This window comes from Ovis aries, chromosome 21 (assembly GCF_016772045.2).
Source record: "Ovis aries strain OAR_USU_Benz2616 breed Rambouillet chromosome 21, ARS-UI_Ramb_v3.0, whole genome shotgun sequence".
Lineage (NCBI taxonomy): Eukaryota > Metazoa > Chordata > Mammalia > Artiodactyla > Bovidae > Ovis > Ovis aries.
This window is the reverse complement of record NC_056074.1, coordinates 19,594,613-19,622,442: the sequence shown is the minus strand read 5'-3', so window position 1 is coordinate 19,622,442 and position 27,830 is coordinate 19,594,613. Positions and strand designations below refer to the sequence as shown.

At 38.3% G+C, this 27,830-nt stretch overlaps 1 protein-coding gene across 5 annotated transcripts in view; it reads left to right on the top strand.

Annotated features, from left to right (window-relative positions):
* Positions 1-27,830, top strand: part of GAS2 (growth arrest specific 2) — a 139,473-nt gene that overhangs the window by 82,027 nt on the left and 29,616 nt on the right. The window contains exon 8 of one of the 5 annotated variants that reach the window (XM_060404228.1): positions 10,533-13,491. The exons of the other annotated variants lie outside the window; for them this stretch is intronic. Within the exon in view, the coding sequence (XP_060260211.1) occupies positions 10,533-10,613 (81 nt within the window). The 3' untranslated portion in view covers positions 10,614-13,491. Of the gene's footprint in view, positions 1-10,532; positions 13,492-27,830 lie in introns of those variants that run through there. 5 annotated transcript variants of the gene reach the window in all.

Here is a 27,830-nt window from a genome sequence, read left to right as displayed (position 1 = left end):
AGAGAAGCAAAAGGCAAAGGAAAAAAGGAAAGATAATCCATTTGAATGCAGAGTTCCAAAAGAATAGCAAGGAGAGATAAGAAAGCATTCCTCAGTGATCAATGCAAAGAAATAGAGGACAATAATAGAATGGGAAAGACTAGAGATCTCTTTAAGAAAATTAGAGATACCAAGGGAACATTTCATGCAAAGATGGGCACAATAAAGGACAGATATGGTATGGACCTAACAGAAGCAGAAGATATTAAGAACAGGTGGCAGGAATACACAGAACTATATGAAAAAATGTTCATGACCCAGATAAACACAGTGTGATCACTGTGATCACTGTGATCACTCTAGGTGAGTGTGATCACTCACCTAGAACCAGACATGCTGGAATGCGAAGTCAAGTGGAAGTTAGGAAGCATTACTGTGAACAAAGCTAGTAGAGGTGATGGAATTCCAGTTGAGCTATTTCAAAGCCTAAAAGATGATGCTGTGAAAGAGCTGCACTCAATATGCCAGCACATTTGGAAAACTCAGCAGTGGCCAGAGGACTGGAAAAGGTCAGATGTCATTCCAGTCCCAAAGACAGGCAATACCAAAGAATGTTCAAACTACCACACAACTGGACTCATCTCACATGCTAGCAAAGTAATGCTCAAAATTCTCTAAGCCAGGCTTCAACAGTATGTGAACTGTGAACTTTCAGATGTACAAGCTGGATTTAGAAAAGGCAGAGGAACCAGAGATCATATTGCCAACATATGTTGGATCTTTGAAAAAGCAAGAGAGTTCCAGAAAAACATCTACTTCTGCTTTATTCACTATGCCAAAGCCTTTGACTGTGTGAATCACAAAAAACTGTGAACATTTCTTAAAGAGATGAGAATACCAGACCACCTGACCTCTCTTCTGAGAAACCTGTATGCAGATCAGGAAGCAACAGTTAGCTTGCCATGGAACAACAGACTTGTTCCAAATTGGGAAAGGAGTATGTCAAGGCTGTATATTGTCACCCTGCTTATCTAACTTATATGCAGAGTACATCATGAGAAACGCTGGGCTGGATGAAGCACAAGTTGGTATCAAGATTGCCAGGAGAAATATCAATAACCTCAGATATGCAGATGACACCACTCTTCTGGGCAGAAAGTGAAGAAGAACTAAAGAGCCTCTTGATGAAAGTGAAAGAGGAGAGTGAAAAACTGGCTTAAAGCTCAACATTCAGAAAACCTGATCATGGCATCTGGTCCCATCACTTCATGGCAAATAGATGGAGAAACATTGGAAACAGTGAGAGACTTTATTTTCTTGGGCTATGAAGTCACTGCAGATGGTGATTGCAGCCAGGAAATTAAAAGACACTTGCTCCTTGGAAGAAAAGTTATGAGCAACCTAGACAGTATATTAAAAAGCAGGGACATTACTTTACCAACAAAGTTCCATCTAGTCAAAGCTATGGTTATCCAGTAGTCATATATGTATGGATGTGAGAGTTGGACTATAAACAAAGCTGAGTGCCAAAAAAATTGATGCTTTTGAACTGTGGCATTGGAGAATATTCTTGAAGAGTCCCTTAGACTTCAAGAGATCCAACCAGTCCATCCCAAAGGAAATCAGTCCTGAATATTCCTTGAAAGGACTGATGCTGAAGCTGAAATGCCAGTGCTTTGACCTCCTGATATGAAGAACTGACTCATTTGAAAAGACCTGATGCTGAGAAAGATTGAAGGCATGAGGAGAAGGGGATGACAGAGGATGAGATGGTTGGATGGCTTCACCAATTCAAAGGACATGAGTTTGAATAAACTCTGGGAGTTGGTGATGGACAGGGAGGCCTAGCGTGCTGCAGCCCAGGGGGTCACAAAGAGTCTGACATGACTGAGCAACTGAACTGAAGTGATGAAAGTAGGATTCAAAGGTCCAACTCCTGAATTTATACTATTTAGCACTAAATAATACTAATTTATTTATCTGGGACTATCTGAGATTTCCTGGAGGGCTGAATATATTAATGTGATATATTAATCATAAGAATGAGATATATTATGTAGTATTTTCTAAATGTATCCGACCATGGAAATGGTCCCTATGCCACCTTTTTTCCCCAGAGCATTATCCTGGGCTAGGAGGTCATGAAAACATACTTTGGGAAAGACATTATCAACCAAATTAATTAAAAAATAATTTGTAACATAAAATTGTATGAAAGTTTTCTACAGTTTGCCAGAGTTAAAATCCATTTATATCAAAGTGTGGCTTCCCAGGTGGCAAAGTGGTAAAGAATCTGTCTGCCAATGCGGAAGTAGGAGACACGAGTTTGACCCTTGGGTCGGGAAGATCCCCTGGAGTAGGAAATGGCAGCTCACTCCAGTATTCTTGCCTGGAAACATCCCATGGGCAGAGGAGCTGGGTGGGCTATACAGCGCATGGAGTTGCAAAAAGTTGGACAAGACTGAGTATACATGCATACACATAGCAAAGTATTTCTAAGAAATGTTGAATTTATATCGTTTTATATGTAAATTCCATTTGGAAATTATGATTCAAGGAAATGCCTGGAAAACTGTAAAGGAAAGGCAGCTGAAATTTAATAAATATCATTTGTACCAGGCATTATAACAGGTGCTTTATGTACATTGTCTCACTGACTTCTCTACCACTGAGCTGGGAAAATGTTTTTATCCTTTTGTTATACATGAAAAGACAAAGACTTAATTAAAGTTAGGGTGTTAAGTAAATAGTATGATGCACAAAATCTAGGTTTTGACTCCCAAATCCATAACACACTCCATTCTAAGCTGCCTGCCTATGGCATGTCCATTAAATGCAGATTTTTATTCACAAGGTTAGTCCTGTAAAAAGGGCTTGCACCTTTTTCCAATAAGTTTAAGGCTCAACTATATAGTAGTGTATTCCTTATCATTTTTACTTTACAAATATTCAGATACAAAAGGTATTACAATTGCATAATCAATAGTACTATGCAGTGTAAGGCAAAGGATTTAATTTGTTTGCCTGACTGTATTGTGGTAGTAAGAAAAATTTTAATAATTATTAGGTGTTTACCTGTATGTCAGACACTATTCAAAATGGTTTATATGGCCTATATAAGACAATAAGATATCTTACTTTCCACCATTATATCTTATTTATTTATTTTTTAATTGAGGGATAATTGCTTTACAGAATTTTTGATGGGTGGGAGGTTCAAGAGGGAAGGGACCTATGGCTTCCCATGTTCATACCTATGGCTGATTCATGTTGATATTTGGAAGAAAACATCATTATATCTTATATCTTTTTAAGGGAAGTCAAAAGACAATTTTTTACATTGCTAATATAGTTTTCTTGTCTTTTTACTAATTATTGATATTTTTAAGTGGATTAATATTATTTTAAGACATTTTAATAGCAGATTTTTACAATTGGGTAAACCATATCAGTTTTCATTCTAACACTCTGAAGAGTCTGAATATTTTTTTCTTTATATTTTAAGAAATCTGACTATTTAGGAAGCCTATGGAAAGGGCAATGAATAATTTAATTGGAACTCAGCAAAGGGATTTGAAATGTTATGCGGTCACCTCCATTATACTAGTTTTGAATTAAGTCATCACAAATCAATGGAAAAGCCACACACATTATTATTGATTCTTTGTAATTTCTTCTTTACTATAAAAAATCTTCAGGGTTATACCTCTGTGTAAAAAACAACTCACTACAACAAGCCAAGCAAAAGAGGTACCAGAGCTCTGTTGCTATAGCAACCCAACCTGGCAATGTCTTCTGGGACTTGCTCTAAGGGAAGGTGCAATGATAGGGAGTAATGTGACTTTCTTTTCTGCTCTTATGACATATATTGATTTACTGTGAATAAAAAGTAACATGGTTCAAATTGCATACCTTTCCTGGTAATGAAAAATGGGCTCTTGTGTAAAAATGAAAAGGAGTTTTAAACAAGTAGCAAGGAGTAAAACTTTCATTTATCTTAGTGGAAACATTGCATAAACAGCCCGTCCTCAGTAGCTGAATGTCGAAAATTCATTTTCTTGAATAGCAAGGATATAAATATTTCATATATTTAGCAATTTATGGGAGCAGTGATTATGATTTCAAAACTATCTAATGGGATATATAACTTTTAGGGAAAAAATGGTCATGTTTGCCTCTGATACACATATAAAATCTCAAAGCTTTTATAATGTTCTAATCCATGATGAGAGAAACATGGCTGCTATTAGGGCATGAATATTTCCAGACTGAGTACCTTTCTTTGCCCAACTGCCTCAAAACTGAACACTAATTCAGATAAAGTAAGCAAGAACATTTAAAATGTATTCAAACACTTGAAAATTTCTTCTTAATAATGTCTTTGCTCCATTAAAGACACTCTCATTTCTTTGTAATTTATTCATGTTCAATGAGGTTGGCCCAATAGGATATAATTTACACTTTGGTAACACATCTCTCAAAGGACTTTGCAAATGTTAATGTCTTTTTAACCTCTTCTTTCAGAGAAAAGTGTATATCTTGGATGAATGCAAAATAAACAAATAGTGATTGACCACAGCTATAAAAAAATCAGCTGAATGGATGTTAACCTTTCTGAGATTTATTCCTTAAGAATGAGAACCTTTAAACATAGAAAAACATGAGCTAGACTTTGTCCATGATTGCACCCAGTACTACATTTGACACTAAATTGGAAAACAAGAAAAAAAAATACAACTTGATATCTCTTAAAAGAATTGAAAGAGTAATATATCTGGGCCATTCTCTATATTCTTATTTAAAAGTTAGAGAAGTATATCAAGTGTGATGAACAATAAATAAGAGCTCAAACCCAAAAACTCTTTCCCTTGAGAATTTGCCAATATTTGCCACTTAGCATTGAGTAGATTTTTTTTAAAAATATTATGTCTACCTTTTAACTGAACTGATAAGCATTTTTACTTATCTCAAACTGGATCAGCAAAGCTTACCATGCCTTTAAGTTGTACAATACATGCGTGACTCTATTTCACCTTGAATCATTTTCTTTTGTCATTCCACTATATCTAGAATAAATGGATAATATTCTTTACTAGCCACAAATAAAATTATTTAAGCTTACAAAAACGTTCGAAAAGTAAACAGCTTCAATTGAGGAAATACATAGGACCTATGACTTTTATTCCCACTTTCTGCGTTGCTGTACCTTCCTGCCATTGAGAAAAATTCATTGTACCAAATTTATCATGGATTCTTTTGTATATATATAGAAAATAAGGAAATCAAGTATTAGGAAGTTAATTACTCCCCAAATGTCACACAGCTATAGGAGTTAAAATCTTTCTTTGAATTCATCATATCTGATTTCAGAGCCCATGTTTTTAACTATACGCTATTCATTCTGTTTCAGACTATCTAGTCACTGGCATGTCATGTTGAGTATTGCTGCTCAGCTTTCAACATCCACTCATAATTGACCTGTACTTGATGGGAGCTCCTAATTTGCTTATTCCTAAGCTGCTGTGGTTTGGTAAAGCATGGAATTTAATAGCCAATGCCTGTTAGAAGAGATTACCCAAGAAACAATCTTAGAAAACAATAACACCCCTGCTCCCGCCCCCCAACACACACACACAAAATTCAGAAAAACCAGGATGGTTTTCACATTGTTCAACATAGTTATTGATTTTTTTTCAGTATATTGGCCAGACTTGAAAGATCTTTCCCCAAAAATGATTTATTTGGTGAGTGAACAAAGGGATATTCTCAAATTACTACAGTTATATATTTCCATTTCCAGTTTGCTTTTATGTTATCAATATTAAATCCCATTAATATTGTTATATATGAAAGGATTTTCTGACCAGGATATGGTGGGTTGGAGAGATGAAATTGCATTTTGTACCTTTTAGTATTTTTAATAAAGGGTCTAAATTAGGCCCTTTATTAAAAAGTACAAAGTACTTTTTGTGTACTTTTTGTATACAGATTGTGACAAAGTATAATCTGAAAAGTTTTGGCATAGCAGTTAATCCTTTTGAAATAATTTTCCCTAAACCTAAGTTTTGAGTAATTTTTTATAATGCTTTTTCCTAACTGTGTTACTTGGTGGAGGGTAGAGTATTTCTTTTGTATGGTTTGTGAAATATACTTGTGCTATGTGTGCTGTGCTAAGTCACTGCAGTTGTGTCTGACTCTTAGTGACCCTGTGGACCATAGCCCACCAGGCTCCTCTGTCCATGGGATTCTCCAGGCTGGAATACTGGAGTGGGTCGCTGTGCCTTCCTCCAGGGGATCTTCCCAACCTAGGATCAAACCACTGTCTCCTATGTCTCGTGCACTGGCATGTGGGTTCTTACCACTTGGAAAGCCAAATTGCACTTACTTATACATTATGTCATATTTTCACGGGGGCTTCTCCGCTGGCTCAAAGAATGGTAAAGAATCTGCCTGCAATGCAGGAGACCCAGGTTCAGTCTCTGGCTTGCAAAGATCCCCTGGAGGAAGGCATGGGAATCCATTCCAGTATTCTTGCCTAGAGAACCCAATGGATGGAGGAGCCTGGCAGGCTACAGTCCATGGGGTCCAAAGGGTCAGACACACAACTGAAGCAACTTAGCACACATATTTTTCATTACTACTTTTTGAAAAAAATCAGTGTGATTGTTAATTTATACATTTTCTTGATGATGAAGCTGCAGATAATAGATATTTAACAATTTTCCCAAGGTAATCCAGCTAGTAAGTGGCTGATCCAGGATTAAATTATATTTCTTTATATATTAAATTCCATATATTTCAAACATCACTGCATTTTGGACTGTTTTGTTGACCATGATGGCTACTCCATTTCTTCTAAGGGATTTCTGTGCACAGTAGTAGATATAATGGTCATTTGAGTTAAATTCACCCATCCTAGTCCGTTTTAGTTCACTGATTCCTAAAATGTTGACATTCACTCTTGCCATCTCCTGTGTGACTACTTCCAATTTGCCTTGATTCATGGACCTAACATTCCAGGTTCCTATGCAATATTGCTCTTTACAGGATTGAACTTTACTTCCATCACCAGTCACATCCACAACTGGGTGTTGTTTTTGCTTTGGCTTCACCTCTTCGTTCTTTCTGGAGCTATTTCTCCACTCTTCTCCAGTAGCATATTGGGCACCTCCCATCCTGAGGAGTTTATCTTTCAGTGTTATGCCTCTTTGCCTTTTCATACTGTTCATGGGGTTCTCAAGGCAAGAATGCTGAAGTGGTTTGCCATTCCCTTCTCCAGTGGACCACGTTTTGTCAGAACACTCTGCCAATAGACAAATCTCAAAATCTCAAAAATGACAGAATGATCTCTGTTCATTTCCAAGGCAAACCATTCAATATCACAGTAATCCAAGTCTGTGCCCCAACCAGTAATGGTGAAGAAGCTGAAGTTGAACGGTTCTATGAAGACCTACAAGACCTTCTAGAACTAACACCCAGAAAAGATGTCCTCTTCATTATAGGGGACTGGAATGCAAAAGTAGGAAGTCAAGAAATACATGGAGTAACAAGCAAATTTGGCCTTGGAATACAAAACAAAAGCAGGTCAAAGGCCAATGGAGTTTTGTGAAGAGAACACAGTGGTCATAGCAAACACCCTCTTCCAACAACACAGTAGAAGACTCTCCACATGGACATCACCAGGTGGTCAATACCAGAATCAGATTGATTATATTCTTTAGAGCCAAAGATGGAGAAGCTCTATACAGTCAGCAAAAACAAGACCAGGAGCTGACTGTGGCTCAGATCATGAATGCCTTATTGACAAATTCATACTGAAGAAAGTAGGGAAAATCACTAGACCATTCAGGTATGACCTAAATCAAATCCCTTATGATTATACAGTGGAAGTGACAAATAGATTCAAGGGATTAAATCTGATAGACAGAGTCCATGAAGAACTATGGACTGAGGTTCGTGACATTGTACAGGAGGCAGTGATCAAGACCATCCCCAAGAAAAAGAAATGCAAAAAGGCAAAATGATTGTCTGATGAGGCCTTAAAAACAGCTGAGAAAAGAAGTGAAAGGTGAAGGAGAAAAGGAAAGAAATACCCAACTGATTCACAGTTCCAAAGAATAGCAAGAAGAGATAAGAAAGCCTTCCTCAGTGATCAGTGCAAAGAAATAGAAGAAAACAATAGAATGGGAAAGACTAGAGATCTCTTCAAGAAAATTAGAGATGCCAAGGGAACTTTTCATCCAAAGATGAGCACAGTAAAGGACAGAAATGGGATGGACCTAACAGAAGCAGAAGATATTAAGAAGAGGTGGCAAGAATACATAGGAGAACTATACAAAAAAGATCTTCATGACCCAGATAACCATGATAGTGTGATCACTCACCTAGAACTAGAAATCCTGGAATGCGAAGTCAAGTGGGCCTTAGGAAGCATCACTACAAAAAAGCTAGTGGAGGTGATGGAATTCCAGTTGAGCTACTTCAAATCCTAAAAGATGACGCTGTGAAAGTGCTGAACTCAATATGCCAGCACATTTGGAAAACTCAGCAGTGGCCAGAGGACTGGAAAAGGTCAGCTTTCATTCCAGTCCCAAAGACAGGCAATGCCAAGGAATATTCAAACTACCACACAATTGCTCTCATCTTACACGCTAGCAAAGTAAAGCTCAAAATTCTCTAAGCCAGGCTTCACCAGTATGTAAACCAAGAACTTCCAGATGTTCAAGCTGGTTTTAGAAAAGGCAGAGGAACCAGAGATCAAATTGCTAACATCCGCTGAATCATCGAAACAGCAGGCGAGTTCCAGAAAAACATCTACTTCTGTGTTATTGACTATGCCAAAGCCTTTGACTGTGTTAATCACCCACAAACTGTGGACAATTCTTAAAGAGATGGGAATACCAGATCACCTGACCTTTCTTCTGAGAAATCTGTATGCAGGTCAAGAAGCAAGAGTTAGAACTGGATATGGAACAATAGACTGGTTCCAAATTGGGAAAGGAGTATGTCAAGACTATATCTTGTCACCCTGTCTATTTAATTTATATGCAGAGTACATCTTGTGAAATGCTTGGCTGGATGAAGCACAAGCTGGTATAAAGATTGCTGGGAGAAAAATCAATAACCTAAAATATGCAGACGACACCACCCTTACAGCAGAAAGTGAAGGAGAACTAAAGAGCCTCTTGATGAAAGTGAAAGAAGAGAGTGAAAAATTGGCTTAAAACTCAACATTCAGAAAACTGATCATGGCATCTGGTCCCATCACTTCATGGGAAATAGATGGGGAAACAATGGAAACAGTGAGAGACTTTATTTTGGTGGGGGTGGGGTGGGGGAACTCCAAAATCACTGCAGATGGTGACTGCAAGCTATGAAACTAAAAGATGCTTGCTCCTTGGAAGAAAATCTGTGAGCAACCTAGATAGTATATTAAAAAGCAGAGACATTACCAACAAAGATCCGTCTGGTCAAAGCTTTGGTTTTTCCAGTTGTAATATATGGATGTGAGAGTTGGACTATAAAGATAGCAGAGTGCTGAAGAATTGATTCTTTTGAACGTGGTGTTAGAGAAGACTCTTGAGAGTCCCTTGGACTTCAAGGAGATCAAACCAGTCCATCCTACTGGAAATCAGTCCTGAATATTCATTGGAAGGAATGATGCGGAAGCTGAAACTCCAATACTTGGGCCACCTGATGTGAAGAACCGATTCATTGGAAAAGACCCTGATGCTGGGAAAGATTGAAGGTGGGAGGAGAAGGGGACAACAGAGGATGAGATGGTTGGATGGCATCACAGAATCAATGGACACAAGTTTGAGTAAGCTCTGAGAGTGGGTGATGGACAGGGAATCCTGGCGTACTGCAGTCCATGGCGTCACTAAGAGTCGAACACGAGTGAGTGACTGAATTTATCTGAACTGAAAATATCACACGGTAAAATTCCCCTTTGAAGTATTTTTTAAATTTTTGGAATAAATGAAACCCTTTGTTTTTTTTCTTCTATTTTTGATTTAAGAATCATTTCCCATGCATTACATAATAATGTGAAATTGTAAAGTTTATAAGATTTTTCTTTCTTCCTTTTTTAGTCTTTCCAACAAGAACATTTCTTGGTTGGTTTACATGTTCTATGCTGATATAAATATGAGTAATTTTTAAAATGAGTTTTGCAAAGTGAAAGTATATGAAACAATTTTAAAGAAAGGGTGTCATGTTGTTAAATTACTGATGAGTCTTCTAGCAGCCAAAGAACAAACCTGTGAAATATCTGTCATTATAAATTGTGTATTATCCTTCCAAGGGCCAAGTTGCATAAACAGAATGCAGCCAGATTCATTAAGAAACATACTTTATAACTGTAGCCATCTTGCATTTGCACTGAACATAGCACGGTAGCAATTTTGTAATGATAACATTGACTATAATAAATTAGGACTCATTTATTTTTTGGTATCTTTTTCATAAAGTCAGTGAGTTAAGTTTCTGCAGACTGAGTCATGATAGACCTTGCCTTGTCTTTCCCTTCTAATAGTTGACATTTTGCATTTCAGTTCCTCAGTAAATCATGGAATCTTGCTTGGTTCTGGACCCAGAAGGTACCTTCATCATCTAACTGTCAAGACTTTTACTGAAGAAATCTTACTGATTCATTTCAAATTTTTATTCACTAGAATGGTGTGTTCCACTTATAGTAGTAGCAACATTTTCATTTGAAGCTTGGCTGTATGTTGTTTAGGGTATATTCTGTCATTTCCTGCCATCTTGTTAGAGGCATGCTAAGACCTTGAGGAGATTCCTTATGTAGATTTGGGGAGGAACAAGATATAAGAATTTGGGTTTAATATTAACGTTAGGATATGTACTCAATTTGTTTTACTCTAATGAAAGTCCTAATGTTACCAAAAAAAAAAAAAAAATCGCAGTGAGTTATTTAGAGATATTTGTCCCATTTCCCTAAAAGAACACCAGCAAGAAATCACTACATTATATGACTTTTCTCCTAGCTGTAGCTTTCTCTTACTTTCATTTCCTTTTACATACCAGCTTCTCTGGCCAACTTCTAATCTTCCTGCACTGGACTCACACCTGTCCTTCCAACATTCTTGGCTGTTATGGAGAGATGCCTTTTCTCTTGCCCAGAGGTTTTACAATCTACCTTGTATTACAGACATCACATTAAAGGGAGCTATAAACTCCATGGAAAAATTATAATTATTTGAAGTATCACCATGTAAAGGACTTTCTCATGCCTTCTCTTTTTTAACTAGCTCTACAATTTTTTTTTTTCATTTTCACAGAAACGGACACCTTAGTTAACAGTCTCTAACTTTCACTCTAAACATGGTCATTTGTTCATATTTTTCTGGAAACCCAGCCTCATAAAATATGTGGGGCAGAGATAATTGGATAGTACCTCCAAGGCCTCATTTGAAGGCAGGTAAAGGGCGGACATGGGATTTCAAATTCTCTTCTAACTTTGGCAGTAGGTATAAGGTCCCCAAGGACTCCATTCTAAACTGCAACACCCAGATAAATAGTAACACAGTAATTTGTCATCATCCACCAATGTGTTAGCTATGATAATGTTACCCATCTGGTACTCTTCTTTTGATGATCATGGTCTTTTGAAGTCCTCGATTAATAGAGAAATCATGGAAACATATGGCACACAGAGCTTTAGGAGTGTTATTGGCCTGTCCACCTATGGCTAAAGTAGGCTTCAGCCTTGCACAGAGGCGCTTTGGACCACAATGTATATGTCACAAAATCCTGCACCCATGGTGATGTTTACAAACTATCTTTCTACCTTCTTCTAATTTCCCTGTCAACCTTCAACCAACATGACAAGGAGCCGAAAACGTTCTCAGAAGCCAAGAGAGGAATGAGCTCTTATTCAATCTTGGGTAGCTCATCTATCTCCTGTATTTATTCAACATCTTATAACAAAAAGAAATCCCACAATGAGCACTAGAAGAATTCCAAAGAAGCCTGAATTTTTAATTGACATACTGGCAGCAAGGATTGAGTGGGATCTTTCTTCATGTACAACATCCATAGATCTGATGGATAACACACACACACACACACACACACACACACACACACGGTGGAGATGAAATATTCTAAGGATAAAATGGAAGATAACCTTGAATAGTAAGTTATAGCCATAATAACATCTAATCATGGGAGGGGAAATTAATGTTTCCCAAGGATAACTTTACTTTGAAACCCTGATGTTTAGGCAGAGAATCTGGGACATGTCCTTCAATTATAACTGAAGGACTTTCAACCAATTACCTTTCAGATAAACTGGGCATCTCCTGATGAATATGTGACTATTGTGAGATTTCTAATCTGCATAAATACACTACCTATGTACATTTCAAATTTCAACAGAAGGAAGTATTAATATACTCACATGTCACACAATTTTCTGAATGGAAATATAATGGTGAAACCTTGAATAAATGCAAGAAGTCAAGTAAGTAGGGAAGTCAGAACAAGATGGCAGGATATTCACCTAAAACAGGAAATTTCATAGAGAAAATAAAGACTGTATTTTCATAACAATTTTCTCTACAGTTTCATGAAACCATCTCTAGAGCTTGATATATTTCAGTTATGGAATCAAGACATAGACTTGATGTCTGTTTTGGGGAAAAATTATTTCCTTACATGTATCTCTTGTTGTTAAACTAAGAATTCAGCAAGGAACAGGACACCGAAGGATCCCACAAAATGGATAGTTCTAAACATTTATGTTTTAAAGTGTCTACAAATTCTCAGACTGTTTATGCCTTAGTTATCACTTAATGTGGATTATTAGGCATTAAAAACTTCCTTTGACTCTAGGATATGAAGAAATGTAAGAATAGTCATTATAACTTGAAAGTAAAGATTTTTTAATCTCGTCAAAAAAGATCACAGTTTGCATTTTCAGGTAACATCCATGCGCCTTTCTGCTGTTGAGACAGAGAGCATTTTATGAACTTCATATCTTCTTGTTTCAGTAGGGTCTTCATGGTTGTGACTATGTCTCCATAGCCAAAGCAAAGCAGACACTGAAGGTAATCACTTAGATAGTTTAAGTAATGATTTAGTAATTAAAAAACTTAGGGGGAAAGCTTCTCCACATTGCTTTCACGGTGGACTCTTGGCCTCCCATCAAGTGAGGGAAGTTGAGCATCCAAAAGTGAATTTTGTACATGTTGTTTTTTCCCTTTTCAGTGAGAGTTTGAAAATGCTGCTGCTCCTTTGGTATTCCCATAACAGTTTATAAAAATGGCAACCTAGGGCTTATGGTGGGTGTGTGGCAGGCAGTAACCTAGTAATTTTTGTCTTTTCTTAGTGCAATTTCCTTGCTCCAGTGTGTTCCTTTACTGAGCTTGTTATCGAAATTATTTGAAAGTATAAACCTGGGTTTAGTTTCTGTATGCAATGTCATTTTAGCCTTTGCCTGAAAATATTTAAAATAATATACTTGTGGAATAAAAATGAAATGCCATGTGATTTCAGAATATTTCCATTCTATTCCCATTGTACAAATTGCCTTTTGTGATTGAACACGTGAACCCCATGGATCTTTGCCAAATTTTGGCTCCTGACACCATATCCAGCCTCCAGATCTATCAGCAGGGTTTTAACTAATACATGTGATTTGTTAGTTTATTATAAGAAAAGTGACAGAGATAGAAATGGAGTAAGTCTCAAATTTGAAGCCCTGAGGCTATCAGTGTAGATATAAATATTGGCTCATTTTTAGTTTTTAAATATTAATAATTATGATCCATAAGTAATAGCTTACTTGAGTAAGTCTTGTCAATTTCACATAAATAACTGTTAGAAAAGTCCCATTTTGTCCATTTTTCTTTAAACAGGATGGGTATATCTCGAAACTACATTATGAGAACTAGATTAGATCTCAAAAATGTATTGTAAAATGCATTTATTGATTTGTGATTTATTTCTGCACTCATTCATCAAATACATGAGTATGTGGCATATGCAAAGAACTTTTAGAAATCTCAAGGATATTGTTTGTAAGCTGTGTTTCTTTGTAAAGATCATGCTTAACTATATAAGTAATTGGTGACACATTAGTGATAATTCTGTCAATGGCATATAACTGAATTGGTTATCCATATTAATAATTGGCAAGAAGGAGAAGGAAATGAATTTCCTTAGAGTCACTTCTAAAATCTCTTCAGTGAACCTGAAAATATTCTAGAATATTAGATGATCATGTTGGGTGGTAGAAAAACAGCAGCCATCACTTTCCTTGGACCTGTTGAAAGTCATTGCATAATGACTTGTGAAGCAAGTTAGTGCTAAATACGAATCCTAAACCCGCTGCTCTGACCTGGCTATGATAGCCTTGACTGCCATCTATCACCGTAATTAGTTGAACCACTGTTGCTCGCTGGTGTGAAATTTCCCTTTTCATTCCTTAGATATCTTGAAGAAGAAGATGTTGCCTGACAAGTTTTCTCTGTGTTCTTTGTTCTTTTCATGACTTAAATTGCCACACCTCTCTCTGCTTCTCTCTTAAAAAAAGCCAAAATGGTACGGGGAGGGAGGTGGGAGGGGAGTTCAGGATGGGGAACACCCGTATGCCCGTGGTGGATTCATGTTGATGTGTGGCAGAACCAATACAATATTGTAAAGTAAAACAAACAAACAAACAAACAAAAAACAAAACAAAAAAACTTTCCATAAGTGTTTTTTAAAGAGGCATGAGTACATCAAGAATGTAGTTATCTGATAACCTTCATCACAGTCCTTCCTATTTTAGGGTGCATCTCTACAGAAAATATTTCAAGTTGGTATGATTTCAGTAAGCAGTGTCGGTTTTATAGGAGGTTTGTAAAGGAGCTCACAGGTTAGTTCTTTGGGAGGCAGTTTACATCTCTTTTTGGGAGTGTTAGAGCAGTACAGAATTCTCCTCTTTCCTTTTCTTTACCTTCCCATTTTCCCCGGGAAGAAAGCAGACTTTGTCAAATTTTGGAAGTGGGTCCTCATCTTGGCCACTCATTTTTCTTCCAATCTAAATACAAACATAGGATGACAACACTGACATTGTCTTAATCGAAGTAAAATGCACTATAATCAAGATCAAGATGCTTCCTGGAGTCATTGTTCAGAGACCCAGTTCAGTTCAGTGGCTCAGTCGTGTCCAGCTCTTTGCGACCCCATGAATCACAGCATGCCAGGCCTCCCTGTCCATCAACAACTCCTGGAGTTCACTCAAACTCATGTCCATCAAGTCGGTGATGCCATCCAGCCATCTCATCCTTTGTCATCCCCTTCTCCTCCTGCCCCCAATCCCTCCCAGCATCACAGTCTTTTCCAATGAGTCAAATCTTCTCATGAGGTGGCCAAAGTTTTGGAGTTTCAGCTTCAGCATCAGTCTTTCCAATGAACATCCAGGACTGATCTCCTTTAGGATGGACTGGTTGGATTTCCTTGCAGTCCAAGGGACTCTCAAGAGTCTTCTCCAACACCACAGTTCAAAAGCATCAATTCTTTGGTGCTCAGCTTTCTTTATAGTCCAACTCTCACATCCATTCATGACCACTGGAAAAACCATAGCCTTGACTAGATAGACCTTTGTTGGCAAAGTAATGTCTCTGGTTTTGAATATGCTATCTAGGTTGGTCATAACTTTTCTTCCAAGGAGTAAGCGTCTTCTAATTTCATGGCTGCAATCACCATCTGCAGTGATTTTGGAGCCCCAAAAATCAACTCTGACACTGTTTCCACTGTTTCCCCATCTATTTCCCATGAAGGAATGTGACGAGATGCCATGGTCTTAGTTTTCTGAATGTTGAGCTTTAAGCCAACTTTTTCACTCTCCTCTTTCACTTTCATCAAGAGGGTTTTTAGTTCCTCTTCACTTTCTGCCATAAGGCTGGTGTCATCTGCATATCTGAGGTTATTGATATTTCTCCAGGCAATCTTGATTCCAGCTTGTGTTTCTTCCAGCCCAGCATTTCTCATGATGTACGCTGCATATAAGTTAAATAAGCAGGGTGACAATATACAGCCTTGACGTACTCCTTTTCCTATTTGGAACCAGTCTGTTGTTCCATGTCCAGTTCTAACTGTTGCTTTCTGACCTGCATATAGGTTTCTCAAGAGACCCTCTAGTGCCCAGAGCAAACGTTTGCAGCTGAGCTTTCTATTTGGTGGGTACAGACCCTCTTGGGAGTTATCTGTTCTTTCACCCTTGAACATAGGTGGTTCTGAGAGAACAGGAAGATCTTGCTAGGCTGTGACAAGCACAGTTTAGAAAGCTTGGACCCCAGGGCTGAAATACCAGGAGGCCAACAAATCCTAAGCTCCTAGTTCTTCCTCCTCCTGGGTGCCGCAGTCACTGCTTGAGGTCCCATTTTGCTCTCACACTATTCCCTGCAGAATCTCAGCCCTGTGGCCCTTCCGACTCTTGCTAGGGAGGCTTGCCAAACTATTTTCATTTCTGAGTCTCATCATCTGATTCTTTTCCCAGTTTTCATTCTCTTTGCCTCATTCTGACCCCTTTCCACAGGTGGGGCTTACGCTGTAGTCATCTTTGCTCTTTATCCCTAATGCCATACCTTGATCTCAGTCTCAGATATCTACGCCACCTTCAGATCTTGCTGGGTCTGTACAGGCCTGGCACTAGGCACCTGCTTTGGGACTTGTTTGGTGTAAATTATTGTTCTCTCTGAAGCAAAATCACCTTTCCTGCCTCCTATTATTGGCACTTCTTAGACTGATTTTCTTTACTCCCAAGATACCGTGTTTTTGACCCTCTACCCATAGCAGATTACAAAAAATGTGGCAAGCATCATTTTAGGTTATAGCCCTTAAATTTTAGCAACATCTGGATAACCAGAGCTAGTGAGGGAGTTGCTGGTGTGCTTAACATGCCTCCACCCAGTGTTTGCTGCCCAGACATTTCTAGTTAAACACATGAATGCTCCATTTTTATTTTAATGCAACTTCATATCATTATCTCCAGTCCTATTTACTCTATTACAAGTATGTCTCCAGAAAAACAGGTGTTTTCTCGTATTCCTAGGCATTGGAGCTATTTATTACAAGTGGCTTGCCTTCATCCTCTTTGATTTCCTTAAAGTGAAGTGCTTTCAAAACAAATCTTATGTTTTTAATTAAGATACATTTAGTGGGCCATTTTCTTTATTTCATTTTTTTATGTTGATCATTTTTAAAGTTTTTTTCATTGAATTTATTGCAATATCATTTCCTTTTTATGTTTCGGTTTTGGCTATGTGGGTTCTTCACTCCTTGACCAGGGATCAAACCCAAAGTCCCTGCACTGGAAGGTGCAGTTTTAACCACTGGATTGCCAGGGAAGTCTCTATAGTGGGTCATTTTAAACAGAGCACTTTTGCTATATTTTAAAAGAACAATTCCTGTAATTTTTTTGATAGTGACACAATTATAGATTTATCTAAGAGACAAATAATTGCTTGGGAGAGTTGGGAGAATACTTAAAGCTGTGCTTAATCTATTGATTTGAAGAATTTAGATCACGTTTGGGGAGACGTCACAGTTAAGTTAGAGCTCATGAGTCTTTCAGGGATACATTTTAGGGAGTTAGATATGGGGGTGGTGTTCCCAATAGTATGTTATTTACCACAGGGTTTTTCTATTTAATCTGGACTTCAGAAATCCAGAAAAGCTATCAGGAGAAAGAAAAGTCTGAGATGAGACTCAAATAATAAGCAAAGGTTAGACAAAAAAAAAAGGAAGGGAAAGTGTTTCAATCAGAATCAGAAAGGAAACAACATGCACAGGGGCTCAGAAGCACCAGAGAAAAGAGATAGGGTAGAAAGTGATGAAGGGGGTGCTACAGAGAATAAGACATTACCAAAATTCTTAGAAATGCAGCCTTCAGAGCAGAGGACACGGGGAGGAGGGAGAGATGAGAGGCTTGTGGCAAGGCGAGACATGTGAGCAGACACACAGAGCCATCTCAGCCTACATGTATTATGAAAGCTTTGGCTTTCTCCTGAAGGACATGTAGAGATTCCGGGGAATTTTTAGAAAGGAAGAGATAGGACTAGATTATATTTTAAATCGCTTAGGCTATAGTGTAGAGAATGAACTGAAATGATATAAAATTAGTGGAATACATCCAACCATATTGGCTTGGGGAGTGTATGGGTCATGACAGTGTCAGCTCAACCTGGAGGTCTGTCTGATAAAACTTCCAGATATAATACATATTATGGCCTCTCAGACAAAGCTCTCTTTCTAAGTAAATAATATCTAGGTATTATTGAACACTGAGACACTATTAAGTTCATCTTTGTACCTTAAACAGAATATTGGAAAATTGACATGTTGACATTGGCTTATTCTGACATGTCTGCCTAGCGTAGAGGAATTGGCTGCATTTCAGGAGGTCAGAATTCCCACTTGTTAATAAAGTTTCTTTGGTGAGAAGTTTATGTAGAATAAAATTCTAAGCTATATCTAGAAACTAAAAGAGACTCTTGGGAAATTGGTGTTTTCATAACTGTTGTGGGTTTTTAAAAATTTTTTCTTTAAAATCTCTGGGTAATATCAATTGACAAGAATACAATAAATTAATAAAAAGGTATAGGCTGGTGTTCTTATCAACAAGTTTGTTTAGGAATTTGTTACTCTAAACTCTTACTCTCCAGATATTACCCAGATTCTCAGTTCTAGGCCTACCTGGTGATTTAGAGCATGTTTCATTTAGCATAGCAGTGCTATAAAAAACACAGTGCCCTGCCCCCAGTAAGCCCAGCAGTGAGACCAAGGGATTTTCTATGAAAGCTGTTCTTTGGGCCAAGAATCCTCCCTAGAGTATTCTTTGGCCATTTACACATTTCTTTATATGCGTTTATTACATGCATACCCAGAAAGCAGTGATTCCAGATGCACAGCTGAATTCATATGGATCTTGGTTAACACTATTGACCCTCCTCCTGTTAAGTCCCCAAGAATGGCCAGCAACAGCAATGAACCACCTATTAGGTCCCAGGTACAAATGTCACAGTTAAAGTAGTAAACAAAAACTCTCTTTTCATGTTCTGAGAGTGAGGAAATGGACAAGAAACTTATAAGCCAAGGGTAAGATCGTAAAAAGCCAGATATAAATATTTTAGGCTTTGGGGGCCATACGGTTTCTGTCACAGCTACTCAACTCTGTTGTGTTAGCACAAAAGCAGCCTTAGCCAATATGTAATGAGTGAACATGATGGTGTTCCAATAAAACTTTATTTATAAAAGTAGGATGAGGTTTGTATTTGTTTTATGGGTTATATTTTGGTGACTCTTGACATAGGTCAATAAATAAATTTAACTATTCTCATGGATTAGTAAGAAATGAGACAGAACACTATAATCTAGAAGAGAGGTAGTATGTATTGCTGTTTTGGTGACAGTAGCTGGGAAGGCCTCTCTGTGATTGGGTTAAAGCAATGTCCAAGTGATTAAAGAGAAAATTGTCAGTATCATCTACTTATCTTTCTCTTAAAAGCATAGGTAAAGCTATTAAAGTTAAATCACAGATTACATATTTATAGCAGGTAGGGACCGTATAAACCAGATTTACATGTACCTAGACTCAATAATTATTACACTGTTGTTGAAGAGAATTTCAGGTATCTTCCTGTAATGCCCCAACCTTCATTAATTTATACTTCCCCTGAATTTCCATGACACTTATTAACTGACAATACTCACATAGTATTGAGAAGAAGTGACATTGGTTGGTAATATCTTTTGTATGAAGTGTATGGACCCTATTATATACCAGTTTCTATGCCTAGCTTGTTGTCATTACATTATTGGCATACTGTAATATTAGGGGATTATTTCATGAGGATCAGAAACATTAGAAAAAATTGCAGCTAGAATTTGAACAGGAAATTGCTCAGATTGGTAATTTGTTTTCACAGTATATTAATGATGGTGAAATATTAACTGAAGAAAAAGGAGGGATATACTTTGAATCTCCAGTGTCTCCTCTCTGTAGGGTCAGTTGTTATGTGTGTGAAAGTGAAGTCTCTCAGTTGTGTCCGACTCCTTGCGACCCCATGGACTGTAGCCTACCAGGCTCCTCTGTCCGTGGGATTTTCCAGGCAAGAGTACTGGAGTGGGTTGCTGTTATGTGTGTAGTAGTTGTTAAATCCTGAGCCATAAAGCAAATCAGAGAGTGTAAGTTTATCAATAATACAGTGTGACATTAGGCTTCCTTGGTTAAAGCATGAGGGGTTGTCTTTCAGACAAGAGGCATTGCTTCCTGTGTATGAGGAGATGAATAGGAGTCTATGATCTCAGACCTCAAAGATCCAGTTGAAAAGGGACCCAAGAATTAACAGTGTAGATAAAATAAGACAAAATAAAAGCTACCATAAGACAGAGCATGATTTCAGCTATGTGTTCAGTAATTCACTGGACAAAAATTTTCTAAGCACCTACAGTGAGCTTGGCACTGTTCTAGGTACTAATGAACTTGGAGACAGGTGAACCCATGTACACTGGAGTTATCTGGAAAACATTCTAAAAGAAGGTGGAAATTCTCCAGTGGTTTGATAAATGAATGCAATTTAAATGTGGAAAGGCATGTTTTTGGAGAATAATAGGGTGAGAATTGTTGAAGACTAGGAAGAACTCTAGAGCTGTTTGAATAGTGAGTGGGGCTGTCTAACTGGAGATCATGTAGAGAGTTTAAGGAGAGAATAGTGTGAGAAAGGTTGGGGACAACTAGGGAGGGCCTTGAGTGTAAAAGCCAAAAAGTGTACAATTGAAGCTAATAGCAACAGATAGCGACTGGAGATGTGACTCAATAGCACGATAAAGTCCAAGTTTAAGGCAGTTCTTCTGGGAGAGACATACGTAGAGTTAGAGACTGGAGCAGAACAAATAATGAAACTAAGCAGGAGGCTATTCCAATAGTTCCCAGAATGTGACCATTAATAAAAATGGTGGCAGAGAGAATAGAAAGAAAAAGGACGGACAGTATAAATAGTAGTTTAAGAGTGGAGTTGATTGGATATTGATAGGACAGAGGGAAGAGTCAAAGAAGAAATGAGAATTTTGAAAATGATGATTTTCTTAATATACATTACTCCCCGCCGAAAAAAAAAATTAAGAGAAGAAACATATATAGCTTAAAAGATTTTCTGAGGTCAAGTGATTCTTCCATCAACTGGCTGTAAAACCTTGATCAAGTTATTTAAAATCTCTGTGAGTCATCTGTAATGTGAATTATGATAATGCCCATTTTAAAGAACTGACCAGTTTTTCATTCATTCACCAGATACTCCACAAATTTTTTTTTAGCTCCTGAGACTTGAGTAGTGAGACAAGGTCACTGCCTTTAAGGAGTATACTTTCTAGAAGAGACAGATACATTTTATATTATTGACCAGAGACGTATCAATACATTTTTAAACCAGGTGATGCTTGTGGTAAAGAATCTTCCTAATTCGCCTGCTAATGCAGGAGATGTAAGAGAGGCAGATTTGATCCCTGGGTCGGGAAGATTCTCTTGGAGTAGGAAATGGCAAGGCACTCCAGTATTCTTGCCTGGAAAATTCCATGGAGAGAGGAACCTGGTAGGCTACAGCTCATAGGGTGGCAGAGTCAAACAGAACTGATCACACACAGGCAGCAATACAGCACAACACCATTAACATCACCACATTAAGCTGTTAGAGCTTAGAATTGATCAGGGGCTCATTATACAATTTATGATTGTTATCACTCACATTTTGCTCCACTAGGTTTTATTATATTGTATTATATTGTACGTGATTATATTGTAAACATAAAATTTTCAAAATGACACTTTGCAAAATTTTAAGTTAAGAGTAATTTTTCTGTGAATTTTATGCAGGTGTTTTCTCTGATTATCCGAGCAACATATATACTAGTTTCTCAGAAGATTATAATTCTTCAGAATATAGTTTGATTCAGACAGTGTGAATATTAGACCAACAAAAAGACATGAAAAATCTTAGCGATTGATTCCGATATGAAAAGTGAAAATGAAACTCCTGGTGCTGGAGAATGCTCCAGCTTTTGCTTCTACAGAAGAGTGGATTGAAAACCACATGTCATGAAAATTAGAGGACTACACAGGTATGTCAGGTGCAACTATTGAGTGTAATAACCTGCGAAGTGTTAGTGAAATAGCAGAATTAATTTTGGGCCAGCCAAAATAAAAATTGCCAGCCACAAGTATTCAGTTCAGTTCAGTTCAGTTGCTCAGTTGTGTCTGACTCTTTGCAACCCCATGAACTGCAGCACACCAGGCCTCCCTGTCCATCACCAACTCCTGGATTTCACCCAAACTCTTGTCCATCGAGTTGGTGATGCCATCCAGCCATCCCATCCTCTGTCGTCCCCTTCTCCTCCTGCCCCCAATCCCTCCCAGTGTCACAGTCTTTTCCAGTGAGTCAACTCTTCGCATGAGGTGGCCAAAGTATGGGAGTTTCAGCCTTAGCATCAGTCCTTCCAATGAACATCCAGGACTGGTCTCCTTTAGGATGGATTGGTTGGATCTCCTTGCAGTCCAAGGGACTCTCAAGAGTCTTCTCCAACACCACAGTTCAAAAGCATCAATTCTTCGGTGCTCAGCTTTCTTCACAGTCCAACTCTCACATCCATACTTGACCACTGGAAAACCATAGCCTTGACTAGACGGACCTCAGTTGGCAAACTAATGCCTCTGCTTTTGAATATGCTATCTAGGTTGGTCATAACTTTCCTTCCAAGGAGTAAGTAAGTCTTTTAATTTCATGGCTGCAGTCGCCATCTGCAGTGATTTTGGAGCCCAGAAAAATAAAGTCTGACACTGTTTCCCTGTCTATTTGCCATGAAGTGATGGGACCAGATGCCATGATATTCGTTTTCTAAATGTTGAGCTTTAAGCCAACTTTTTCACTCTCTTCTTTCACTTTCATCAAGAGACTTTTTAGTCCCTCTTCACTTTCTGTCACAAGTATTAGTTTCTGCAAAAATCCCCTGGTCAACAATCAATTGTATGCTTGGTCATGTCCAACTATTTGTGGCCCCATGGGCTGTAGCCCACCAGGCTCTTCTGCCCATGGAATTTTCCAGGCTAGTATACTGGAGTGAGTTGCCATTTCCTACTCCAAGGGATCTTCCCGACCCAGGGGTTGAACCTGGGTCTCCTGCATTGTAGGTAGATTCTTTGCCACTAGAACCACTTGGGAAGCCCAAGTAAGCACATATAATAAGGTAATTTGGGGTTTAATGAAGGTAGAAGGAAACACTTGATGTAACATTAAGCAACAGGATTCAGGAGAGCTTATTTTAGGAAAAGCTCTAAGGGATGACCTCTCCTAGGAGATGATACTGGGAGTGAGACTTAAACATGGAGGAAGAGCCAGACTTGAGAAATAACAGGGAAAGCTGTTTAGAGGTGAAAGGAAAAGCAAATGCAAAGCTTGGCTTATTTGAGAAGCAGGATAGCAATTTTTTTTTTTTTAACCTTATATTTGAACAGTTCTGGGAAATGGGAACACCCTGGTTGTGCCTACCTACTGTGGTCCAAGTCTATGGGCAGACATCACAGCAAATTCAAATGAGACACCCGCCCTCTAGTGTCCTCTGTGGATTCTTTAATCCTTTTAATAAGCTTTCTCTCTTCTCAGGACCGTGAAAGATGGTAAATGTATGTCCGCCCACACTGGCTCAGCGAAATGCATTAATATTTTCTGAAGTAGGAAACCAAAAATTCTGAGAAGCCAGATTCTGTCAAAGAAGAGAGTTTCGTTTATTTATTTATCTTGGTAAATGAGAAGGACTGGAAGCGGAGGGGAACAAGCAGAGTTCTGTTGAGAGGGATGACTTGCATATTTTAGTTGGGTCTGTTCATTCTTATATAAACCAGGGCAAAACAATGATCCCATTAAGTGTTATCTTTTCTTACTTCAGTGCTTATCCTTTTTGGGGGGAAAAAAAAAAGAAAACAAAAAACAAAAATCTAGAATCAGGGAATACTTTGATTCTATGGTGTGGGTTTAAATTCTATCTCCTCCCCCACAAGAAAATTGTGAAAAGCAGGACCTAGAATTTTCTTCTTTATGAAGTCTAGTCATTTTTCTCATCTCAGGGCCCATCCTTGTAGCTTAGAAGGTGATGGAGAGACAATGAGGAATAGAATGAGAGGTCTTAGACCTTGACTCTCTTTTCACTGGTGTCACCATTGTTCTGTTCTAACTAAACTGACTTCTCTTTTTACAACATAGTCTGCTGCTTCCTGCTCAAAGGCCTTTGGAAATACGGTTCCACTTTCTGAAATGCACCTTCTCTCTCTGTCCATCGGTTAACATCTCATTTTTTAGTTCTTATTGCTAATGTCTCATCCCCCAACAAACCTTCCTTTTCCTCCCCACACTGGGCCCTGATAGACTACGTTTTTCTGTTAAGCACACTGGGACTTCCCCTTCTTTCACCATTAAGCATCTTAGGTGTTACGTGTGTTGGAGTTGCTCACTGGTTCCTCAATACAACATACTCTCCTATACTTGTTCTTGCATATCAAAGTTGCCTAATCGATAGTGATCAAATGCATTGCACTAAAATAAACAGATATCATTGAGGCATAATGCAGTAGTTTTGAAAGTTGAGGGACTCTGAAAACGAAGCTGTGGAAAAGTAATTTTGTAAATTGGCTGTAACAGAAACAAGCAAAACATCAATGCCTTAAAGACAGTTTATTTCTCCATCATAAAAATCCAGCCCTAGTTTGATGACTCTGCTCCTCAAAGTTCTCAGGGACTCAGTTTCGCCAGCTCAACACCGCTGTCACTACTGGTGGGTCTCAGGTATATGGTCCTAGGTAGCTCTGTGTTTCTTGCAGAATCATGGAGGGGAGGATGAAGAAGGGACATTTACAGAAAATCCCTGACTCACTTGATTCTTCTGCTTACATCTCATTGGCTGTAACTTAGAAATGTAGTCATATCTACCTGTCCGAGAAACTAAGAAATTAGTCTTTATTCCAGGCAGTGGTGTGTCCAATTTAGATTTCTACGGCCTTAGAGGAAAGTAGGAGAAGGGCAGGGCAACCCACTCCAGTATTCTTGCCTGGAGAATTCCATGGACAGAGGAGCCTGGTGGGCTACAGTCAATAGGTTTGCCAAGAGTCAGACACGACTGAGTGAGTAACACACAGAGGAAAATAAGAGTGTCTAGGGATCCACCATGTTTTTCCCGGGAAAAATTGGGATACACAACACAGAGATTGGGTATATCTGAATGACCACTTTGCAGATCATCAAGCATTAACTGTGGCCTTGAAATTAAGGCTTTGATTCTATAATTTGTGGGAAAAATTAAAGGCACAAGAGTTACTTCATATTGATACTAAAATGGTCTGTTCTTTTGAGTGTGGTTTTTGTTTTTGTTATGCTATTTTAGTGGGATCCATACAGGAGACTCTCACTACAAGGATGGTTGCAGTAAAGAATAGCATGCTTTTTCATGAAATGTATTGACTTGCAAGCACTTTAATTCTAATTTAGAGCCAGATTAAATTCAATCAGCCATATAAGTCTTTAATTTTCAGTACATATGGTAAAGGAGAGCAACTGTGGTTTAGAAATAAAGTAAAAATTACTTACAGCACTTTATATTTATTTAATGCTTGGCTATTTACCAAGCACTTTGAATTAAGGGCAGTTTGACCTTATCACAAACAATCCCCAAGGCTAGCTAGATAAAGAGATTAACAGACTAGAGTCAGACAACTAATAAGCGATGGAATCAAGATGGAACGATGTTCATGTTATATCAAGTTCAAGTTCTTCCTCCTGTCCCCCAGAGCATGTCAAAACCTGGGAGTGAACCTGTGGAAGTATGGATAAGAAAGCATGCATCTCCTAAATGCCTGGTTGGTAAAGCCTGCAACAGAAGAGGAGCATTTATTATAATATTTATGTGGGTAGCCTGTATTCTTTAATCCTAGTTCTTTGAGAAGTTTCATATGGAAACTTCCATGGTCAGGGCTTTTAATTACTTAATCACTGCAGCAAGCAGTGCAGAATGACAGGGCATCCTGTCTTCTGACAAACAAGGGCCAGCACACACACACTAAAGACACACTGTAGTCCATACTCTCCTGTCACTAAGCAACCAAGAGCCGATTTCTTTGTATTCTGACTTATTCTCTGAGCTAGAGAGGTCTCCCACAAGGCCCTTCAAAGCTGGACCTTATGGAGAGCCAGGCGAAATGAAATTCAAGGGTACTGTGACTGTTCTCACAGGGTGTCTATTTCCTGACACATGTCCCCGCCTCTGCTGTGGTAGCAGGTCATGTCTGAATGCAGCTGCCTGTGGCCTGATTCAGAATTTTTCAGTCACAGAGGTTTAATTAAAATTTCTAGCAAGGCTCATCTATCATTTCTCTTTTGTAATTTTTTTTTTTTCTCTAAGAGACTAAAGTGCTTGTGGATTTATAGAGCCTTTGTTTCTATAGAAAGAAATTCATAAGACTTCAGCATCTCAGAGATTTTTATTGGGAACCTTAATGGAAAGCAGATCACAAATGCTGGTCTGTGCTTTCAGCTAAAAATGTGTGAATAAACTCTTTGAGGTTTATAATTTAATTCAGTGTGATATAAAGTCCGATAATATAAAAGCAGTAATTATTTTCAATAATATGTAATGAAGTAGTTCTCACCTTGAGTTATCATGACTCCTCATGTCTTATGCTTTCAGAAATGGGAGTTCATAGGCTAAATTCAGTGTCTCAAAAAGCAGATGGAACTTGTACTTTCACCAATGTCAAGGGTACATGAGCTCACCCAAATATAGACTTTAGGTCAAAGTATTATAATATTAATTATTATATGAAAGTGAAGTCGCCCAGTCATGTCCAACTCTTTGCGACCCCATGGACTGTAGCCTACCAGGCTTCTCAGTCCATGGGATTTTCCAGGCAAGAGAACTGGAGTGGGTTGTCATTTCCTTCTCCAGGAGATCTTCCCGACCCAGGGATCAAACCCAGGTCTCCTGCATTGTAGGCAGACGCTTTACCCTCTGAGCCAGAATGGGAAGACTAATTATTATATAAATAATATTATTTGCATATAAATATATAAATAAAAATTATTACACACATAATAATAATTTGACCTAAATTAACTTTAATTTCAGTTTAGTTCAGCTGCGTTGCTCAGTCATGTCCAACTTTGTGACCCCATGGAGTGCAGCACACCAGGCTTCCCTGTCCATCACCAGATCCCGGGGCTTGCTCAAACTCATGTCCATCGAGTCAGTGATGCCATCCAACCACCTCATCCTCTGTCATACCCTTCTCCTCCTGAATTCAATCTTTCCTAGCATCAGGGTCTTTTCTAGTGAGTTGATTTTTTGGATCAGGTGGCCAAAGTATTGGAGCTTCAGCTTCAACATCAATCCTTCCAATGAATATTCAGGACTGATTTCCCTTAGGATTGACTGGTTTGATATCCTTGCAGTCCAACGGACTCTCAAGAGTCTTCTCCAACACCACAGTTCAAAAGCATCAATTCTTCGGTGTTCAGTTTTTTTTAAGGTCTGACTCTCACATCCATACATGACCACTGGAAAAAAACCATAGCTTTGACTAGACAGGCCTTTGTATGCAAAGTAATATCTCTGCTTTTTAATATGCTGTTATCTAGGTTTGTCATAGCTTTTCTTCCAAGGTGCAAGCGTCTTTTAATTTCATGGCTGCAGTCACCATCTGCAGTGATTTTTGAGCCCACCAAAAATAAAGTCTCTCACTGCTTCCATTGTTTCCCCATCTATTTGCCATGAAGTGATGGGACCGGATGCCATGATCTTTATTTTTT